Source organism: Centruroides sculpturatus, unplaced genomic scaffold, assembly GCF_000671375.1.
Source record: "Centruroides sculpturatus isolate CEXI.00-Female unplaced genomic scaffold, Cexi_2.0 scaffold4, whole genome shotgun sequence".
Lineage (NCBI taxonomy): Eukaryota > Metazoa > Arthropoda > Arachnida > Scorpiones > Buthidae > Centruroides > Centruroides sculpturatus.
This window is the reverse complement of record NW_019384444.1, coordinates 1,396,632-1,415,442: the sequence shown is the minus strand read 5'-3', so window position 1 is coordinate 1,415,442 and position 18,811 is coordinate 1,396,632. Positions and strand designations below refer to the sequence as shown.

General features: G+C 28.8%; 2 protein-coding genes across 6 annotated transcripts in view; one reads left to right on the top strand and one right to left on the bottom strand.

Annotated features, from left to right (window-relative positions):
• The window catches only part of LOC111620302 (leucine-rich repeat-containing protein 45-like), a 22,012-nt gene extending 10,222 nt beyond the window's left edge, over positions 1–11,790 (bottom strand). The window contains exons 1-8 of one of the 3 annotated variants that reach the window (XM_023362208.1): positions 11,643–11,790; positions 11,128–11,245; positions 10,829–10,968; positions 8,836–8,897; positions 8,683–8,753; positions 7,022–7,109; positions 5,427–5,517; positions 290–424 (exon numbers count right to left, since the gene is read on the bottom strand). In XM_023362208.1, the coding sequence (XP_023217976.1) occupies positions 290–424; positions 5,427–5,517; positions 7,022–7,109; positions 8,683–8,753; positions 8,836–8,897; positions 10,829–10,968; positions 11,128–11,213 (673 nt within the window). In that variant the 5' untranslated portion in view covers positions 11,214–11,245; positions 11,643–11,790. Of the gene's footprint in view, positions 1–289; positions 425–5,426; positions 5,518–7,021; positions 7,110–8,230; positions 8,302–8,682; positions 8,754–8,835; positions 8,898–10,828; positions 10,969–11,127; positions 11,305–11,642 lie in introns of all 3 variants that reach the window. The other 2 variants (XM_023362210.1, XM_023362209.1) reach the window with 2 other exon arrangements.
• Positions 11,791–16,370: 4,580 nt separating this feature from the next.
• The window catches only part of LOC111620303 (GRB2-associated-binding protein 1-like), a 45,648-nt gene continuing 43,207 nt past the window's right edge, over positions 16,371–18,811 (top strand). The window contains exon 1 of one of the 3 annotated variants that reach the window (XM_023362211.1): positions 16,371–16,731. The gene's annotated coding sequence lies outside the window, so the exon portion shown is untranslated. Of the gene's footprint in view, positions 16,769–17,428; positions 17,471–18,811 lie in introns of those variants that run through there. The other 2 variants (XM_023362212.1, XM_023362213.1) reach the window with 2 other exon arrangements.

Genomic DNA, 18,811 nt, shown 5'->3' with positions numbered 1-18,811 from the left:
TGTTGAGTTAAATTAAAATAAAAACAATGTCGACAAAAAAATTTAGTAGTGTAATATGGAAATATTTTACGATAGTAAATGACGAATGTGCTATTGCTACCTATCTTTAAAATTTCATATAAGTAATGAAATTCATTAAGATAAAAGATCCGTTAAAGATCCGCTAAAAAGTAACGGATACGGATCTTTTTTCCTCGGATATGGATACGGATATCCGTCACATCACTAAAATATATATTATAAATATACTATATTTGACAAGAAAAAAATTTGAAATAAACATATTTACCTATTGCTTGAAGAACTTCCTCACTTATTTCTGGGTTACCAGTCAAATCCAGATGTATCAATGATTTATTATGTTTCTTCAAAACATTTAATAAAGCACAAGCTCCTAGTTGACCAACTAGATTCCAGCGTAAATCTAAATTCATATAATTTTTTTAAGAATTTATAGTAGTCATAGAAAAAATATTTATTAATTTTCATATTAATTTGTATGTAAAAATAGCTGTTTCTATATTTATCTTCTCTAATTTAATATGCTAATTAAAACTGAAGAAATTTAATTTTACTTTTGCATGATTTTAAAAAATAATAAATATGTATGTGCAAAAATCATATTACAAATAAATATGTAATATTATTTGAAACAGAAATAACTATAAAATAATTTAAAGGAATCAATTTTTTAATGCAATAAAATGCTTTTCAGGATCATTCCATCTCATCAGATCCAAATGTTTAACTATATTCAGAAAACAGTTAAACATTTGGATCTGCTAATGGGACAGAATGATCCCAAAAGGGAATTTATCATATTAAAAAGATGACTTTTTATTTTTTTTTCATAGAAAAAAAATTGCAAAGATAATTTCTGGTTTAAATTTAACCATAGAGTCATCTCATTCAGTCTCAGGGTCTAATATTAAGTTTTGTGTGAATAATAAAAGTTAGACTGGTTCAGAAAATATATTTTTATAATTTTTATTTGATCATATATACCATATATTTTTAAGATAATCTTCATTTCAGTTATATCTATAAAAGCGCCAGTACCAATATGTTTGTTAGAATCTATAAAAATTTTATTAATGTATGTAAGAGCCATTAAAATAGAACAAACAAAAAAATAATGCTTTTTATAGATGCATTATATTGCTACTACAAATATGATTATTGAAAAGTTTCAGAATATGCTGTCATACAGAACAGAAATAATATTAAGCATATCTTTTATCTATTAAATTATATTAATATTTTGATAACTTTTTCAGGCCAGATAATGAGATCTAAACCATGGTCTTGTGATTAGGGACATCCTGATACTGATACTGTATCAATACTTTCCTTTGATACTGAGTATTTTTGTACTCTACAGTTTTCGTCCAATATTAATACTTTTCCTCAGATATCGAATCTGGTATTGTTATATTTTTCATAGATAGGTAAAGTCCAACTGAAGCCAGATTTTGCAGCCAAATCAAAACCAAAATGGAATTTTACACTATCTTCAGTTAAGTTAAACTTATAAAAAAATATTAATGATGAAAAATCAATAAATGTATTATGTTAACTTTCATTTCTAGAGCCTATATAAGCTTAAAGTTCAGATTGCTATTTATAAATAAATATTTAGTTAAATATTATGTAGTACTTTTGTTTATTAATCAACTTGGATCATCAGTGCTGTTTAAGTGAACTACAATTTGTATATACTGTATGCACTGACATTTGTAAAATTTGAATACAAGAAAGAACTTTCAATGTAAAGACACTGTTTCCCTCATCACCAATGATTTCTTATCCACCTGTATTCCACATATAGTAGTACCCAAAAAGCCCATTAATATGACTAGATTTTGAGTTTCTTTTGTATACATAAGATATCATACAAGTGTAAACTGACTGATACACTGACTTCTGAACCACACAGCCAGAATTCAATTCCCTGGAGTAAGCATTAATTGCTGCTCTGGGGCCCACTTGACCTTCATTGTAATGAGTACTTTATCCCTCTTTTTACACGATCCATTTTACGCAATTTTGAAATAAAATCCTCCTTTTATGCAATTAATTCTTAAACACAGGGAAAAAAGTTTATTTGAAAATTTTTAAATTTAATTTTTTGTTAACATTGTTAAAATTTTGTTGAAATCAATAATTAATTTTTCTTTTTTAAGCAGAGTACAGTACTGAATGTACAGTACATCAGAGAATGTTGTATGTTGATTTTATGTTTTCTAATCTACCTTGTGTTTACTATATTTATGTAAAATTTTGTATGTAAATAATAAAATTCATGTTCTTTTGTAAATTGCTTATTTTTTGTTCCATTGAAATCCTAACTTAACAGCATTTTTCTACAGGATGCATGTACTGTACTTTTTATGCAATTTTTTTACATGGAATTCTTTGGAATGTATCCACTGCACAAAAAGAAGGATAGGTGTATCTTCTTAGCAGCAAAAACAACTGAAGGCAATGCAATAGATTGAGTAGAAACAATTGGCATGATTTCCAGTTTTGATACCCAATACTTATACCAATATTGATACTTTAAAACTACTCATGATATCAGTATTGATACTTTTGTGATATCAGGACATCCCTACTTGTGATAAATAATAATAGGTTTGTCTAGTTTAGATCATACTTTTGTAAATATGATTTCTTGAATTATTGGACTATATTTTGTTGGAATCAACGATCGAAATTATTGTCTAATGTTATTCAACATTGTTACGTACAAAGCATTGTGACACGATGTTTTGTAAATGTTCTTCCATTATGTAATAAAAGGTTGGTGGCACTGTTGACCCCTCGGAAAGCCATTAGAGACAGTGACCTTATTTCACTCTCCCCCTTTTCAGTGCTGACCTTCCGTGAGTCAAGACAATGTAATCTTTGTGTATTCTTTGTTTCTTTGTTATATAACCAGTTACACAAGTCTAACTTGTTTTTACTAATCTCTCCGACAAGCAACATCTAGTCCAACATATTTAACTAGCTTAATATTGTACCAGGAACATTATTGTGATTTTGTTTCATAAAACTGGAAATAAGGAGAGAGACTTCATGAAAACAAATTATTTTTCTTCCATCTACTGTAGCTATAATAAACAAACAATTAAAGCAACCAGCTTTCAAAACTTTTTGATTTTGTAGAGTTTACATTTATCGTAAATCATAGATTCTATTAATACTAGCACATTCATGTTTATCATGCATTAGAAAAAAATTCTCAGAATACTTTATAAGCTAACAAAAGACAAATTGTCTCTAGTGATTGTTTCCTTTGCCACAGAATCTTATAGAAACAGATAATTAGCTTCAGGAGGAAAACTATATTCAAAATGTTAAGTAAATAAAGTAAATCTGTATAGTATAACTATATTCAGATTTAAAGTTTATTCTTAAAGATCAGTTTTAAAGTACAGAATTAAAAAGGGCATGTTTATTCATTTAATAGAAGCCCCAATAATTTTCAGAATAATTTAGAGTTCATGTATGAATTATGTAAAATTAAATTATCTTTTAAATGAATTTCAACTTAAAAGAAAACTGAAGTTTACCAACTGTTATTAGCTAGTAGGTTGTTTCTCCTTTAAATGGAAACAGATGACAGGAGTCTGGTCATTTGAAAAAGAGAGCTTTATTCTAACAATGTTTTACAGCCTACAGTTTTACATCTTGTCTCCACCAACATGATGGTAAAAAGTGCATGCCAATGTGAGACAGTTTTTTTTTGGTCTCACAAACCCTCACTTTTCAATTACCATGGCCCTTTACACCAACAAAATTCATTTTATATATAATCAACATGTGGCAAAATTGGTTGTGAAATAATGAAAATAAGAAATAAATAGTAATTATCATACTATTTTAAAGTTAACAGTTTACTAAATTTTACAGAAAAATTGTTTTCAATAAATTTATTTTTAAAATTAACAAGTAATTGTTTATTGTGATATCATCACAATGCCAGGCTGCAATTTTTAATAATATTTTTAATTTATTTAACTTAAAATATATGCTCTCCATCTCAAATTAGTACAGTACTGTAGTGTCTTGCCCCTGTACATCATACTTTTCTTTTAGCAATTTAATTGTGCCAGTCATCTATATAACTCCATTCAGGGGAAAATTTTTGAATTGAAATAACATGACTTTGTTTTGCATTGGAAGTTTGTATATTGTTAATTGGGGCCTCCTGCCTAAGGTTTCCATATCTGATCTCCTCTTTCATCTATCTAACTCTGTTCTTGAGATTAAGGAAAGACAGACAGAGACGAATTTCAGTGGGAATTTATAGGTCTACATTTTTATCAAATTGCAGACCAATTAAGTTACAGAGATAATATAGGAACTGCTCTACTCTCAGCACCGGGGTGAAATCAACGTTGCACTATCTGGAACCTGTGACTGGCGCTCAATGCATATATACTGTATATCGCTGTTGACAAACCGTATCCCGTGTTCTCTGGCTATCCTCTTATGCACAATCTTGAGGTACGGGTTGAACGTTCAACCCGTACCTCAAGATAGCAGAAACGATTGATATCGTTCAACTAAGTTGAACGATACCAACGCCAGAAACATACCCTAACTGCAAGAAATGTCGCCGACCCACAGCAGGACAGCCCAACACAGGTCCCCATCACATTCAACCCGTACCTCAAGACTGTGCATAAGAGGATAGCCAGAGAACATGGGATACGATTGGCGTACAGAAGATGACCCACAATTTTCCGTATCCTATGGAATGATAAAGACCCTCCCGATCGCACAGACTCCCCGGAATCTACTCTATTCCACTCCGAGACAACAGACAGAACTCAGACTTACTATACATCGGCTCAACCAAACATTCCTTGAACACTCGCCTGCGTGAACACCAAGCGGATATCCGACACCGGAGACTAACCACAGCCCTGGCCACATATGCGTCAGATCCCGAAATCGAAGTACAATTCGAGAAAGCTACTATTATCATCAGCACGCCCCACCAACAGCATTTCAGATGGCTAGAGGCCACGGCTATCTACAACACCGGCTGGCTAGCCACCTGTGTTAACTGGAAAGAAGAGCTAACCCTGTCTCTGGCCTGGCAATCACTGTTGGATGCCAACCCACCGCTTCCTCCCCCAACATACAACTGCACATGCCAGAAACGACCCACCCCCTCGAAACCGACACCTGATCCCAACAAATAATATACACTCCGTCCGGGGAATTTCAGTCGACCTGAAGAAGAGCAAAGGGATTGCTTGAAAACGTTTGTCAACAGTGATATATAGTATATACGCGTCGAGTGCCGGTCACAGGTTCCAGATAGTGTAACGTTGATTACAGAGATAAGTTAATCTATTATTTGATCAAATTAAAACTATTAAATATTTACATTTAAAATAAAATATTCTTACCTATAGATTTTAATCCTTCATTTTTAGAAAGAGCACCAGCAAGTGCAATTGCACCTTCATTATTAATTAGATTACTTCTCAAATCTAACACCTATGTTTAAAGAAGAAAATGATAATTTTCACTTTTTAATAATTATAAAATAACTTTTTAAAATCATTTCAATACAATTAAATCAGCATGAATTGGAACAAAAATTAGTTAATAGGTTCCTTTTCTGTTAACAGGACGCCAATTGTAACTTTAATTCAATACGCGATACCAGTGTCCACTGAGACTTGCATTTAACCATTTAGCCCATGACTGTGCCAGCTTCGAGTAGCCCACTTGACCGTTTGTGGAGTACTTGATGTTATATAGTTTTAGGGAGGTGTGGAGGCTTGCCCATCCAGGCACTGAGGCGAGAGTGATAGCAAGCACCGAAGCACATGTCTACATGCAAAGCATGTAGAATAGGCAGTATACTGATACATGTTAAAAACTGAATTTTGGAGGCAAATATCTCGTGAAGGGTCAACAATTCTGGGGTGGTGTGAAACCCCTCATTCAGAGCTTGAACTTACCTGTTGCTGTACTGTACATATTGGTTGGCATCCCATTAACAGAAAAGTATTCTTAATAGTATAAATCTATTTATGAATTATTTTACAAATATAATCTAAGAAAAAAGAGAAGAAACAAAAATGTATAACTACTGATATATTTATAATGCAATATTTTTATTTAATTATTGGTTTGTTGAACATAACTGATACCACTTATATTAATAACTTACACAAAACAACTTCTAATCTTAACACTGCATTGAGTAATAACAATCCACAGAACCTTTTTATAACAGTATTGTCTCTGTAACAAAGTTCACTAACATTTTCGACCTCCTCCATCTTTCCACCACTCCTCCACATTTTCAACAATCCACAGAACCTTTTTATAACAGTATTGTCTCTGTAACAAAGTTCACTAACATTTTCGACCTCCTCCATCTTTCCACCACTCCTCCACATTTTCAACAATCCACAGAACCTTTTTATAACAGTATTGTCTCTGTAACAAAGTTCACTAACATTTTCGACCTCCTCCATCTTTCCACCACTCCTCCACATTTTCAACAATCCACAGAACCTTTTTATAACAGTGTTGTCTCCGTAACAAACTTCACTAACGTTTTCAATCTCCACCGAGGTCTTCAGGTAGTGACTAAACGGTGTCTCCTCTTGACCATTGGAACGATGATGCCCAAGATGTAAATAATATGCACATCGCATTTCACCCCTCTGCTTGTCCCAGTTCGAATTCTTCGAATAAGTATCTCCATGCCTGCGCGATGGTCTCTCTGTCTTTAAAGTTGATCAACTTTAAAGACAAGCAGAGGGGTGAAATGCGATGTGCACATTATTTACATCTCGGGCATCATCGTTCCAATGGTCAAGAGGAGACACCGTTTAGTCACTACCTGAAGACCTCGGTGGAGATTGAAAACGTTAGTGAAGTTTGTTACGGAGACAACACCATTATAAAAAGATTCTGTGGATTGTTATTGATAACTTAATTATAAGTTTAGAAGAATAAATAAATATATATATAAATATTTTACTTTTAAAGTTTTATTCACAGCTAAGCCTGAACAAAATAATGTAAATGCATCTTGAGATTTTCCTAAAGAATTCCATTCCAATGATAATCTGAAAATAAATATAAAATTCAAAAATAATACAAACAAGAATATGGATACTTTTCCAATAAATTTTTTAAAAATTTATGTTTAAACTTACAATAACAAAAGCAAAAGAAAAAAAATTGAATGATATTTTTAATATTATACAAAATATAATTTAATAAGTCAAATCATGTTGTTTGGAGCAGTGTTTCCCAACCTTTTTGGATTAGCAACACATTGAATTTAATTAGATTCCTGCAACACACTGTAATTTTTAAAATAGAAATGTTTAAAATTCTTTTCTAATTAAAAACTTGTCCATTTTATTATCTGTTAAAATTTATAATACATTAGAGTTGATTTAAAAAGTTTTGATAATAAGGAAGTTAAACTTATAAAAACAAAAACCTCACAATTTTACAAATATTATATAAAAATAAAAAGACTATTTAAATCAATGCATTAATAACTAATATTGGTGTTTAAGCTGATAAGCTGCAACATTTATAGAAGCTCTAAAGAGTTAGTATACTGGCAGATGCAAAAACATATGCAACTTTTGTATGCTTATACTGCACATTTTGCAACAATTAGCATTTTAGCAAACTGTTCCCTTTTGTCAGCCAGTGGCAAAAAAGATAAAAGATAAATGAAATTTAAAAAAAAAAGAGCTTATTCAAAATTCTAAAAACTATTTAATATTTCATCAACATACGTGAGACACTCTTGTCGCACACAAGTTGGGAAACACTGGTTTAGAGTATTATAAGTTTTATTAATATTAGAATAAAATAATTTTGAAATTCAAATATTCAATATGAATAAAAATGAAATTGTATCTTCAATCTAAATATAATCTTTATTTTACAGTTTGGATTTTTATGTTAAAATGATATTTTAATATTCATCAAACAAAATTATATTCTATATTACTTGAATAATTCAACAAACAATAATTTAATTTAAAAACACAATATTCTTTACATAATATATTTAAAACTTATTTTGAATCTATTTAAATACTCTATAGTGTTTATGAAAATGTATTATCTTTCATTAATTTCTATAAGAGAACATTTTAATATTATATATTGTAATCATGAATATTTAAAATTAAGTTTCTATTCTTTTTAATTTATAACTTACTGGTGTAGTACTTTATTATATGTTAGCAATTTGCCTATATCTTCAGCATTTGCTCCTTTCAAACCATTTCCCTATAAATAAATCATTTTTAAAGTAATTAAAACCTTTTTTTTNGTAAATGTCTGGATAATGATAAATTTTTTAGAACATATTATAATATCTGATATTTGAATATTAGAATATCAGTAATGTTTATCATTTACCTTTACATTGTAGCATGCAATTACAAAAACACAAATCAGTAACTGAAAGATCATTTTCCAATATTTTACCAAGAATAAAACAAGTGGATGCTGAAAGAGCGCATGTTGATAAATCTAATGAAATTCTTTCATCTCCAATGCTGAAAATAATTAAGTTTTAATAATAAAATATTTCATGTAAAAATACTTTAATATAATGATATTCAAATAATCATTAATTAGTAATGATTTTAAGGAAAGTATTAATACTGGTGTAGTACTTTATTATATGTTAGCAATTTGCCTATATCTTCAGCATTTGCTCCTTTCAAACCATTTCCCTATAAATAAATCATTTTTAAAGTAATTAAAACCTTTTTTTTATTTTTCAAGTATTGATATATCTCCATAATTAAAATTTACTTTGAGATGTAAATGTTGCACAGCTCCATTTAAGCAAAGTCCATCCAATATAGCTTTTATTCCTAAAAACAAAATCAGAGCAATTACAAAAATATTATTTTTATTTTATAAAAGTTAACAAAAATTGATATTTGAAATTTTAAAAATATATACAGTCTATCAGAACTTGATTGGACTACAGATCTTTTGGATAAGTGAAATTTTGAATAATCCAGAAACTTGTTTTTGTGTTTGGGTATATTAAGCACTGTGCACTTAAAGTTTCATGAACAATACAAACTATAATACAATTATTATATTTGATTGCAAATTAATTTGTTCAAAATTTAACTTAAATAATTAATGTTATGAATTATGATCTAGTTTTGTATATATATGATCTAGTTTTGCATAATGATTTCTAGTTATGTGGAGAGTTTAGTCTCTGTATTATATTCTATGACAAGTACTGGCTATACTTATTTTTTTTAGCATTTCAGATATATGAGTTTTAGATAATCAAATTTCTAGTGTATTACTACATTATTAATATCCATATATTCTTTCATTGATAATTCTCCATATTTTTTATTAGAATCATACATCAGGACAGCTCTAAATATGTAAATATGAAAGACATTCTAGCAAACAAGGGTTAGATCAAAAGAATATAAGTTATCTTGTTCAAAACTCTTTAACCAGTTTTCAAGATGGAATGATGAGTTGTCACAGTGACATTTTATCAGTATAGTTCTACAGATTTTAAAGTCAAATAATTACTAATTAATGTAATTTGTAAATGAGAACAGTATGGCATGGAAATTAGACAGAAAGATATAGAAAAATGATAGTGAAGCAGCATGATAGATCTCCAAGAGAAGTTCATTCTAAATGCTGTATCATTATTGCAATTTTTTGCTTCTTCAAAGGTGATAATGATAATCAACATCAGTTTACTATCAAATACTAATACAGTACAATACACTCAACAGCTGTGTAAACTGGATTACAAAGTGTAAAGCTATTACAGATTATTATTAATTTTACTGACAAAAGACAACCATTATCTTGCATAAGGACCACAGACCTCTGGACATCTGTGCTTTGAAATAATAAGTCAACTTTTGGTTTACCAGTTTTATAGACATCCTTGACTATGGCAAATGTCTGAAAAATGCTATTTTCATAACATATTATCTCAGAACTGAAGATTGATAAGTCAACATGATGTCTTCATGATAGACCTTGGATCAATGTTTTTTAGACAAAATCATGAATACTAGTCTTCTTTAGACATTCTAGACAACCATTTTAATTTATATTATATTGCAATTTAAGGATGGTCCACCATATTTTTATTGATAAAATGACCTGTTCAGAACTATACAACCACATTAATCAAATATTGCAAATATTAAGAACACTAACAGTTAAGGATTCCTTTGAAAGTTTTAATCAAAATTAAAATTTTTCAAAATATTTCTTACTTCAGATCATAACTTGAATAAGGAATAGTTTTTCAAAAAAAACCACAACCCAAGGAAAAACTTTTTATATGAGTCAGTCATACTCCCAGAGGGAGAACCAAGGGGTCCCAGCACTCCAAAGAAAAATGGGAGGGGGGAATATTAGAAAATTTTTCAAAAATCCTTTCCTAATTAAAATTCATTTTTTATTTATACAGTATTGTTTAATGTCTTCTATTTCAATACTACTAAATGAATTAGTGGTCACATAAGATGGGAATTTTATTGAATCTGCATTAAAAATGTTTCCCATACAACTAGACTTCTCCCAAGATTCCTGAGTGAGCTACTGGTTGCAAAAAGTACACTGAATAACTAATAACAGAAATTTTGAAAGGTATGTGCAAAAAGTTTATGGAAACTCATTGTTAGTTTTCAATAAATATTGTTGTTAAATCAGTAAATGTCTGGATAATGATAAATTTTTTAGAACATATTATAATATCTGATATTTGAATATTAGAATATCAGTAATGTTTATCATTTACCTTTACATTGTAGCATGCAATTACAAAAACACAAATCAGTAACTGAAAGATCATTTTCCAATATTTTACCAAGAATAAAACAAGTGGATGCTGAAAGAGCGCATGTTGATAAATCTAATGAAATTCTTTCATCTCCAATGCTGAAAATAATTAAGTTTTAATAATAAAATATTTCATGTAAAAATACTTTAATATAATGATATTCAAATAATCATTAATTAGTAATGATTTTAAGGAAAGTATTAAAATAAAATGATAGTTTATCCGGTTTCAGAATAGACCAGATAAGAAGAGCTCACCCTTTTAGATAACCTAAAATAAGGTCTTGTGGTTCAATTTCATATTTTCGGCATAACTTTTTGTATGTTTCTTTAAAGGCTTCCATTTTTTTATGCAGTTATTGGATAGAATTGAATGCTTTTAGTAACAAAAATGATTGATATTATTTTATGAATAAAATATGATTTTATATCTTCCTACAATAAAGTATTAAGCTTATTTAAAAATAATTTATTTGACATTTGACATTTTTTTAGAAACAATTATCATATATTTAAACATAATTTCATTATTATTCAATGTTAAGAATTTAAACATAATGTAGCTTATTTAATTTTATGATATAATACAGTTAATAACAGCATGATATTTTATTTTTATAATTCACATGAAATACTTTACTGAATATATAGATATTTACAAATTAAAAAATGTAATACAAAAATAATCAAATATTTTCTTAAATATGAATGCATAAATAAAATTTCATTTTTTTTAAAATTATTCATATGGAATATTTTTTACAGGAACTCACAGTTTTATATTTCTTTTTAACCAAACCCTCTATTTTCTAAGATTTGCTATTTAATAATGAATGGAATTTTATTCTTGGGATATTTTCAATTGTGATGATCAAGGCTATTGTTATCTTTTTGGTACAATAAATCAATTTTATAAATTCTATTTTAATTTTTGAAACAAATTCATCATATACAAGGATTGTGGATTTGAGATAGAATGACTGTTTAAAATAATTTTTTTCTTCAGAAACTATAATGTTTTTATTTTATCTTCAATTTCAATTATTATTAAAACGAATATGTAATATTTATTTTATGTAACAGAGTATTCAAGATAAAGCCACTGTTTACTATACTAGATTTTTCAATTTAACACATCACTGGAATTAATTTCACTGATTATAACTTAATTTTGCTAATTAATAATTGATTTGTAATGTTACTATCATTAAATTAATGTCATCTTTTGAACAGAATTGTAACAGAATTGTTTCTAACTTGAGGAAAGATAAGCTTGCAAATTAAAAATTAACTAATACTCCATGTCGTCAAAGTTTTTTTTTTTTTTCTAATTTATAAGTGAATGTTATTTACATAGGCCCATTTTAAAAAATTGTTATATAAAATATTGTTTGTTTAGTTAATTTAAATTACGACAACGCAACACTTGGGCAATCTGTCTAGGCGGAATGCCTTCCGGGAGGTCTTTTTAAGGATAACTGGCCACTATTCAGGCGTTACAGACGTGGAAAAATCCCGGAAAACTCCATGTAGCTGGCCCATCCTGGCGAGCTGCGTTCCGACGACCGAACTCCCAGTGCTCAGGGAACGGAACCGCTTAGCCACTAGTGGGCTGTTGTATAAAACATAATTATCATTATGGTAAAATCAATAACAACTATAAGGAATTTAAAGCAAAAACTTTAAGAGCGATCTGAAGGGAACCTGTATTTTAATTTAAAGTTTTAATAAAACTTTAAATTAAAATACAGGTTTCCTCCATAACTATAGATTGGACAAAAGGCCTACCGAAAGGACTGGTGACGCTTTTAGTAGGCCCTCGAAACAGATGTTGTAACTCTTGACTGGAGCTTACCAGTGGGTCCCTGGTTGGCTTTGGATAATTACTCCTTACATCCTATTAATATAGCAAAATTTAAAAAAAAAAAAAAACGAGAGGAGGCATGCTGCATACATTTTCAAAACTGCTGATTGTCGTGGATGCACGTTTATCTGTTGCTGTCACCATTTTTGATGAAAATGTGAATCACCAAAAGGTTATCACCAAACTGATCAAAAGGACTTTTACATAAACAGTGGGAGTCTGCTAGGAGTTTGTGAACTACAAAATATTGAGGTTCAATTACTGAACTTCAAATGTCTAAAAACATTTTTTTTTCATATAATATGCTTTTTCAGGGCCGTAGGAAGGGGAGAAAAAGTGGTCCAGCCAAAAGGAGAGAGTGGTCTCTAAGATATTGATCTTCTTTTCCCTTTATTATTCTCCCTTTGGTTTGCCTGAGTTTCACATGCCAGTGGTTGATTTGAAATTAAAATTGGCGTAAAATTAAAATTAAAAATATCGTAACATTGGCAGCAAAAAGTGGTTCAATCATGGCTGGACCTCTTCCTAAAGCCATGTTTTTGATTAATTCAAATAACTCAAAATTATAATTAACATGTTCAGTATGTTTTACATTATTTTTTACTCGTTCTGTCCTGTGGGCACCAAGAGGGCCTCTTTTAGCAAATCCATTATGAGTTCGGCCAGGCCCACGATGGGGCAGCCAGGTGGTGAGGGACGGGGGCCGACACAGCCAATTGGATTACCTGACGAAAAATTTGCCCCAGGTTGCCACCTTGACCGCTCGGCCACCCGGCCGTCAAGTTTAGTATGTTAAGAAGGTAAAATTATTTGGCGAACGACACTATATTGTAAAAAAACCAATTATGGTCAGTATAGGATAGACTTGGATAAATTCAGGGTGGACGGTTGGGTGGGCTAAAGCCCACTTTTTTTCCACCCCAATGCCGTTCATACAAGGTAGAGATGGTTCTGTGATGATCTGGAAAGGCTTCGGGTAGCACAGAAAAATAAATACAAGTATTATGTTTTTTAACTAATGGCATGAATGCAACAAAATTATCAAACTGCATTTTTCCATCACTGCTGCCATTTGCAAAAGAAATTGTGGACCATGCTTCATGCAGCAAAACAAAATCCCGATTCACACAACAAAGCGGATCTGCGATTGGTTTTTAGAAAATAGCATTCACATTAATTACTAGTTTCCTGAGATCCCATGGAAAATCTATTGGAAACATTCGCAACAGCTATAGCCTATATGCAAATAGAAAGTAATGCAATTCCACGTGTAAACTGAAAGAGATAATTCTGTCCGAGCGGAAAGCCATCAACGCGCATTACACGAAGAAAGTCAATTCATAAATTATTTTTTACATCAAACTAATGGAATGCCAAAAACAATTTATGAATTGATTTTGATGACAGAAGAAAAAAATATTATACTAATTAATTTTTATGATTCTGTTGGTGGAGCTATCTTTTTGTAATACCAGTTTTTACATTTGTTCAGTTTTCATTCTTGTAACTATTGATTATTCGATATAATTTTCGTTTTTACATAATATGTTATTATAAGAGTCTTGTGACTTGTAAAAGATTAAGAAAAGTTAAAAGTATTAAGCAGTCGTCCAATAGAAATTTTATTTTTGTGTGGATCTATTATTATGTGTATAACATTAAATATAATAGGATATGTAAATAATACTCCACTCTAATCTAATTTAGGATTTTTAAACTTTTATTTGAAATTTTTACATATAAATAACACAATTTTTTATTTCCAACGACATTTGATAATTAACGATTTACTTTTTTCTGTTATGTGAGCGAATGCTTGGATTCAGCGAAACTTTTTACTGACAAAATAGAATAAAATTTTTGATTCTTAATTTACTTGTGATAAAAATAAACAAAGAGTTAAATGTTCAAAATTATTACTATCTTAAAAGCAGATTGTATTTGAAATAATACAGTTTAAAAACTAAATTCTGGGGAAAAATGGATCATTGTCGATGATCTTGAGATTACGCAAAATTTTCATTAGATATAATTAAAAGTCACCTGTGTAAGAGCTGAGAAGAGCCTTGCTCATTTCTTAATGAAAAATGTTTCTTAATTTTTCTTATCGTTTTTCTTATTTTTGGTGTAAAATATAAGCGTCAGTATTCAATATGTTAAATTAAGCTGCTTATAATTTTCGAACATAATTATTTGAAAATAAAAAAAATAATTTATTTTTTTTAAAATATTTTTAATAACACTGTTAAATGGCATATAACATATTTTCAATAAAACAGCTACCTGAATATACCGTAAATCATACTGTAATGTTCATCAACTACGATTAGGCTATGTTATTGAAGAGTAACAGTTAACAGAAAGTCTTAAATATTTGAAATATAAATTTACATTAGTTATGAATTTATCTGTATTTAATCTATATTAAATATAAATTAAACGTAAACCTAATTTAATATTTTGATTAAATTGACAGTTTGGATATAACAGTTTTTAAAATGAATTTTTTATAATAGAAACTTCAATAAAAAGATATTTATAATTTCCCGAAGATTGCTTTATATCAAGCGACTGCTGTAGGTTATAATGATCATAATGATGACGATGATCATCATCATCATGACCTTGATATGATGATTATCATAACTTTTGTGATCATTATTATCATCATCAGTGTTCTACCGTATAAGATGAATACAATAATTATGATATTTGAAAAATGTTTGGGGTAAATTCTTCAAAAATCATTAAAAAAGTATCATCATCTAAAATATTTTTCTGTACTGAATATTTTTTTAATCAGAATCCTCCAAACAGATGATGATGACAAACTACTGAAGAAATAAAATATCAAATGTATGTTTAACATAAATTATTTTAAGATAAACATAAAATTCAAGAAATAAAATCAATACAAGATTATAATTCGAAACAATTGTTATCAAATTTTATTTATACACGGAATTGTTTACATAAAGATAAATTAATAGACTATTATATTAATTTCTCTTTGCGTTACATTAAAAAAATTGTAATAATTAAATAAATCTATTCGATATTTGTAGATATATACTCGTATTTAAGGAAAGTTAATTATAAAGCGATATTTTTATAATTAATTGTGTTATATAGAAAAAAAATTTCATAAAATCTGCTTTTTAGGTGCTTGGAAAATTGTAAATAGGTTAGATAATATAAGAATATTTTTGTCACTGCGATTATTTGATTCACTGAAAGTAAAAGGAGTAAATATATTGATATGATATAATAAATATTCCTGTACTACACATCCTATAATTTTTCATTGTTTTCTAGACTAAATAATTTAACGTGAAATCATAGTTATTACGATAGTGGAAATAAAAAACCGAACAATAAATTCGATGTTTGGAGTAAGATGAGTCGATAATGATACCAATATTACGTCATGCATCCTGTCATTCAATTCTATAGAAGTCAGTCTTAAAAAAGATAACGTGAGTTGCTGACTTTCAAGAGATTTATATTGGAAATTTGACTCCATAATACCAGGTTTTTTCCCCCTCCAATTTTTACACTCAAATTCACATTCATTTATGCTAAGATCACATTTCAAATTTTAATTGCTATCATTCCTCCAGAAATTATTTTGCAATTAATTAGATTAGAAATAATATTAAATGTTTCACTTTTTCATTCTATTATATGGCATGAAATAGCAAATATAACATTTTGAAACGCTATAAGTTCAAGGAAAAATATCACGCACCATCTAACATGAGAGTTTTTTTTTATTGTTATTATTTTTATTTTGTTTGCAGAACAACCAAGTCAACCTTGTAAGAAACAGGAGTCGAAATAAATAATGTTTTACGAGAACGAACATTTGCCACGTCTAAGGTGAGTGGCGGTGATCTATCAACAACTAAAGATAACGGAATTCCTCTTCCTGCAAGATAACAATCGTATTTCCATCATGAAGTGAATTACCTGGCAAAAACTTGCCAAACTACTTAAAGGTAAAAGTACTCTTGATTTAATTCATTCTCAACCATGGTAAGTCTTTATAATCGTTTTCGAATTGAATTAAATAACGTTCCATGTCCTTCGTGAATCGTTTGATCAGATAATTCGTTGGAATGTTTCGCTTTCAACGGAAACAGGATCAATCTTCTTAATTTGAATTTGCTATAAGCTTGTTTCAAAACAGAGTTTAACATAGTTTTATCATTTATTTTAAGATTTTGCTTGAATAATTTTGAAATCAAAAGTATATAGGCCTATTTTAAGTAATGTTAACAGCTGATTAATTACGCATTAATATTATAAATGCGTATTATATTCGTTATAACTTTATATTTTAGGAGTCCCTATAAGATAAACGATTCCATTTTGTGCGTTATATTACAAATTTAAAGTTTTAGAATATGTATTGCATTAATATTTCAGCCGATAAAAGTTCTCGTAACTTTGTACAATACTAAAATATTTAGAAAAAAATATGCTTTGATAGTTATATCATTTGATGAAAACATCAGTTGAAGTAACAATACTCGAGAAACCTGCTTAGAGTTATCAAGTTTAACTAACTAGTGAACATTTATGGAATATCTATTAACTAGAAAAATCTAAAACGATTTGGTCATTGTTCTAAATTAAAATGTAATATATATAGTATTATTGTTATTCTGACGTCCTTCATTCTATTCACTAGAGCTTTACATTTCAGTGGTGAGCGTAACTCTCGGGAGTGAATGGGTAAAAGTTTTTGTAATATGATATAATTACCTTTATTTTATTTATTTTTTGACATAAAAAAACTTATTTAAAATAGCATTTTATATGTAAAAATATATTTTAAGAGCGAAATAGGTTCATATTCTTATATAAAGTTTTAAATTGCGATGATACTTATCTCTTTTGAATCAATTTCCTGTTTAGCATCACGTAAAAGGTTTAATTGAACACGCAATAACGTGTGTATAATGAGTATTCATCTCTTTATAGAGATGAACTTCCTCGAATTAAAAGAAAAATTACATTAAAATTCGTCTCATATAATTATTATTACGCTATTTTACGAGTAATTAAAACTGTTTATAATTGTGTAATTGTTAGGATGAAAAATATATTTTGAAATAAAGTTTTTTTTTTTCGTATTCAAACAGTTAGAAATGGGTTTGTGACAATATCAAATTTATTTATTACTATTGATATAATTTAAATAACATTTTTATCTGGGAATTTTTTGGTTGAATATGAAGTTATCGGATTAGATAACCTATTTAAATTTTCAATTATTATTATTATTTTTAGAATATTTGCTCTTAATGGCTAGGTTTTAGGCTAAGATGCGTGATAAATGCGATTTAAGCAAAAATCTAGCACAGGAAATAACTAATTAGACAGTAGCTATTGTTAAACTNTGCAATGATTGATCAAGAGTTGACATGTGCTACGGAAAAAACTGTTTCTAGCCTATAGTCTGTGTGCGACGGATGTATAAACATGTAACTATTATTATAACAATTTAAATATTATGCTGTGCGATTCTTTTACGTAAAAGTTTGTTATAAAAATATCGAATTAATCTTACTATTAAAAATGTAAAAGACATGTTATGAATTAATGATGAAATTAATTTACTAATTAGTTGTTATTCTTTTTAAGTTGTTGTTTACATTATATTCAATAGATCATTTATAAAAAATTTAAAAAGTTTAAAAGCTAAGCAACTTTAAATTTTCATAAAAAAAAAAAGTTACTACCAAAATTTGCTACTAAGGCACTTTTGGCACTACGAGTAACAAACATTTTATTTTTACAAAACATTTGTTCTGTAAAGAGACCTTAGTGATGCAGTGAATACTGCTTTATGTAGTCTCCATTCTGAAGGAGTAAAACTCGAAGGCGATGAACAATGTGTTCAACCACTTATCGTAATTGATCCTCTGTGGTGTTTCCCACATGCTGTGTGATACTGTCTTTCGAGGCTACCAAATTTATAAGAACTCAATAAACGATACTTTTTTAATTTGTAATGAATATGCTTTTATGCTTTTTCGTTTCTTGCAGTGACAAAACTCGCCAAAAAATAAT